Genomic DNA, 2,787 nt, shown 5'->3' with positions numbered 1-2,787 from the left:
GAGGTCCCCACAGTGGGCAGATTTGTAGGGACAGAAAATAGAAAAGCAGTTAACGGGGGGCTGGGAGGAAGGTGCTTCTGTTGGATGGGGGACAGGGGTTCTGTTGGGGATGATGAAAAAGTTGCATGTAGATAGTGGTGATGGCTTCACAACGCGGACTATATGTGATGCTTTCGAATTGTACACCTATGAATGGTTCAATTATGTATATTTTACTGCAATTTAAAAAGTTTTTAAGAAGTGGCTCTCAGACGAGCAGACCATTCATTGAAGTGTGGGGTTGGAGTCAGGAATAATTGGGCTAACTGGAGGACTGGCCTTAAAAGAAGGTAAATTGCATTCTTCAGACAGAATATTTGTTTCCAGCGTTTAGTCTGGCCTCAACTTCTCTGCCCTGATCCCAAGAGAAGGGACTGTCAGCATCAGCCTCTTCCCTCCGGCCCCAGGTGTGCTCTGGCTCATTTCTACCTGCGGGTTTTAGGGAATAATTAGAATCTCTCTCCTTGTCACTCGTAACGACCCCACGATGCACAGGTGTGCTTGAATAGCCATGACACCAGAGACTTAGGACGGCCCAGAATTTAGTAATTATGCGACGCGAAAGTGGGCTCCGTCTGTGTGTACGCGCATGCATGCTTGTGCGTATGTGTGTGCGCGCCAGTGATTTCCTCAGCCCATGGAGCTGGCTGCCTTGTGGCCGTGGTGCTTTGCGTGAGTGGCCTGGGGACCGCTGCATGCCTGCTCCTCACGTCCTTGAACTTTTACAGGGAGCGCATGGAGCTTTTGGAGGAAGCCAAGAAGATGGAGATGGCCAAGTTCCGCTACATCCTGCCCGTGTACGGCATATGCCGGGAGCCCGTGGGCCTGGTCATGGAGTACATGGAGACGGGCTCCCTGGAGAAGCTGCTGGCCTCCGAGCCGCTGCCGTGGGACCTGCGCCTCCGCATCATCCACGAGACGGCCGTGGGCATGAACTTCCTGCACTGCATGTCCCCGCCTCTGCTCCACCTGGACCTCAAGCCCGCGAACATCCTGCTGGACGCCCACTACCACGTCAAGGTAGGGACGTCCCCGTGNAGTAAACAAGCCTGTCCCCAGGCTGACTCATCAGCCTCCATCCATAGGATCTGTTATTTCCAGGGACCGAGCCCTTGTTTCCTTGGTGGCCCAGTTGGAGGTAGGGTTTCTCCACTTGCGGCAGGTCACTTAGGCTCTTGCATAGCCTCGTTGGAAACTGTTTTGTCTTTTAACTGGAAGCCTTTCCTGCCCTGCCCGCACTAGACAGGTGGTGGCACGTACTGGGCTGTGCGAGGTCGAGGTCAGCATTGCCTAACAGGAAGCCCTTCACCTCCCGCACTCCGCCGGCGCACTTTGCTGGCCGGGTGGAGCAGGCTGCAGCTTTGCCTCTGCAGCAGAGGTTGAGTTCTCCGATCGCGAAGGTGGTCAAATTCCTGCTCTTGGCAAAGAAAACGCCTCTCGCGTAACTATTGACTGGATCCAGCCTGAGCGTCTCCTTAGGCTGCAGTGCGGGAGGGGCTGGCGGCCTTGCAGCCCTGCTGCAGGGTTTGCTGCTAGACCTCAAAATAGTTTTGTTACCCGACCTGCCAACATAGGCAGGTTGGCTTCAGTGCTCTTTTGACGAACTGCCTCCCGTGCCCACCTCGCTGTTTGCAAGCTGTTCCCTGGAGTGGGAAATAGGATTTTCCGTGGTTCCTGGGTGCAGCCCCCAACCCTTTACCCCTCCACGGCTAAGCCTTGACTCACCTGTTTGAAGGGCGGCACCTCTAATCCCGGCCACGGCCACGGGGGCCTGGGTGCCGGGTTGCAGCCCCCTTGGGAGCTTCCTAGATGTGATCTGAAATTGGCCCTGTACTCAGAGGGCAGGGAAAGACTGAGAAAAAACAGGCAGACCACTCTAGATGGGGAGGTGGCAGGTTTAATAAACGAGAGAACTAACTCACAGGCTTGTCTTGGGTGACCCCAAAGACAACTGGCTTTCTGCACCCGCCCACCAAGTCTTAAAAGTTTACGTAGAGGCCCTCACTGAAGTCAGTCACGCGCCCTGGGCGTGAAGACCTTCCCAACACTGGGCCTTTTCTTTTCCAGGGCAACTGGAGTCCCTTTTGCCCCTTCCACTTGTCACTGAGGAACCCACCCAGGTACAGATGCCGGCCAGGCTGGTTATCACTGACTGCTTGTCCCTCCTGACCCCCTGCAGCTGCCCAGGCCATGTGAGCGTACTTTATTTCAGTAAAGTGGGGGCTGCCCAGTCCCAGACACCCCTGGGGGCAGGTGATGCTGCCTGGGTCTGCTCCTTATCTTATGACTGACCTTCAGGGGTTTCTGGGGCCCTGGGTGGAGTGTTGCCATTAGGCCAGAACAGGTGACTGAGGCCCCCTCCTTCCAGCCCCAGCCCTCGGCTAAAAGGACGCCCTCAGTGACTGAGTACCGAGTACCTGGCCGGGTGCCCGGCCAGCAGGTAATGCGCCATCGGCACGGCTCGTCGGGACGAGCCTGAGCAACCCTCGGGTCTGCAAGTACACGACAATCCGACAAGCCCTTTTCTTGTCAGTTTTAAAAATAGCAGTGTGGGAACCCTCGCCGGCTCCCTGGGAACATAATTGGGTTGGTGCGTGGCGAGAAGGCCTTGCTGAGCGTGTCCGCTAAGGGGTGATGAAGCCCCTTTCCTGCTGCCTTTTCCCTGAATGTGGTTCCAAGCCCCTGCCTCTGAGGGGCTCCTTGTCACTGAGCGCCGCTCACCGCCCCCATCCTGGCCCCTCTTGCCAT

The 2,787-nt window shown here is 56.4% G+C and overlaps 1 protein-coding gene across 1 annotated transcript in view; it reads left to right on the top strand.

The window, feature by feature from the left end:
* The first annotated feature begins 632 nt into the window (after positions 1-632).
* Positions 633-2,787, top strand: part of RIPK4 (receptor interacting serine/threonine kinase 4) — a 23,393-nt gene continuing 21,238 nt past the window's right edge. Inside the window, 2 exon segments of the mRNA XM_019665999.1 lie at positions 633-764; positions 766-1,059. Coding sequence (XP_019521544.1) covers positions 633-764; positions 766-1,059 — 426 coding nt within the window.

Source organism: Hipposideros armiger, unplaced genomic scaffold, assembly GCF_001890085.2.
Source record: "Hipposideros armiger isolate ML-2016 unplaced genomic scaffold, ASM189008v1 scaffold_458, whole genome shotgun sequence".
Classification (NCBI taxonomy): Eukaryota; Metazoa; Chordata; class Mammalia; order Chiroptera; family Hipposideridae; genus Hipposideros; species Hipposideros armiger.
Note: the sequence above shows the minus strand (reverse complement) of the source record. Positions and strands in the feature narration are given on the sequence as shown.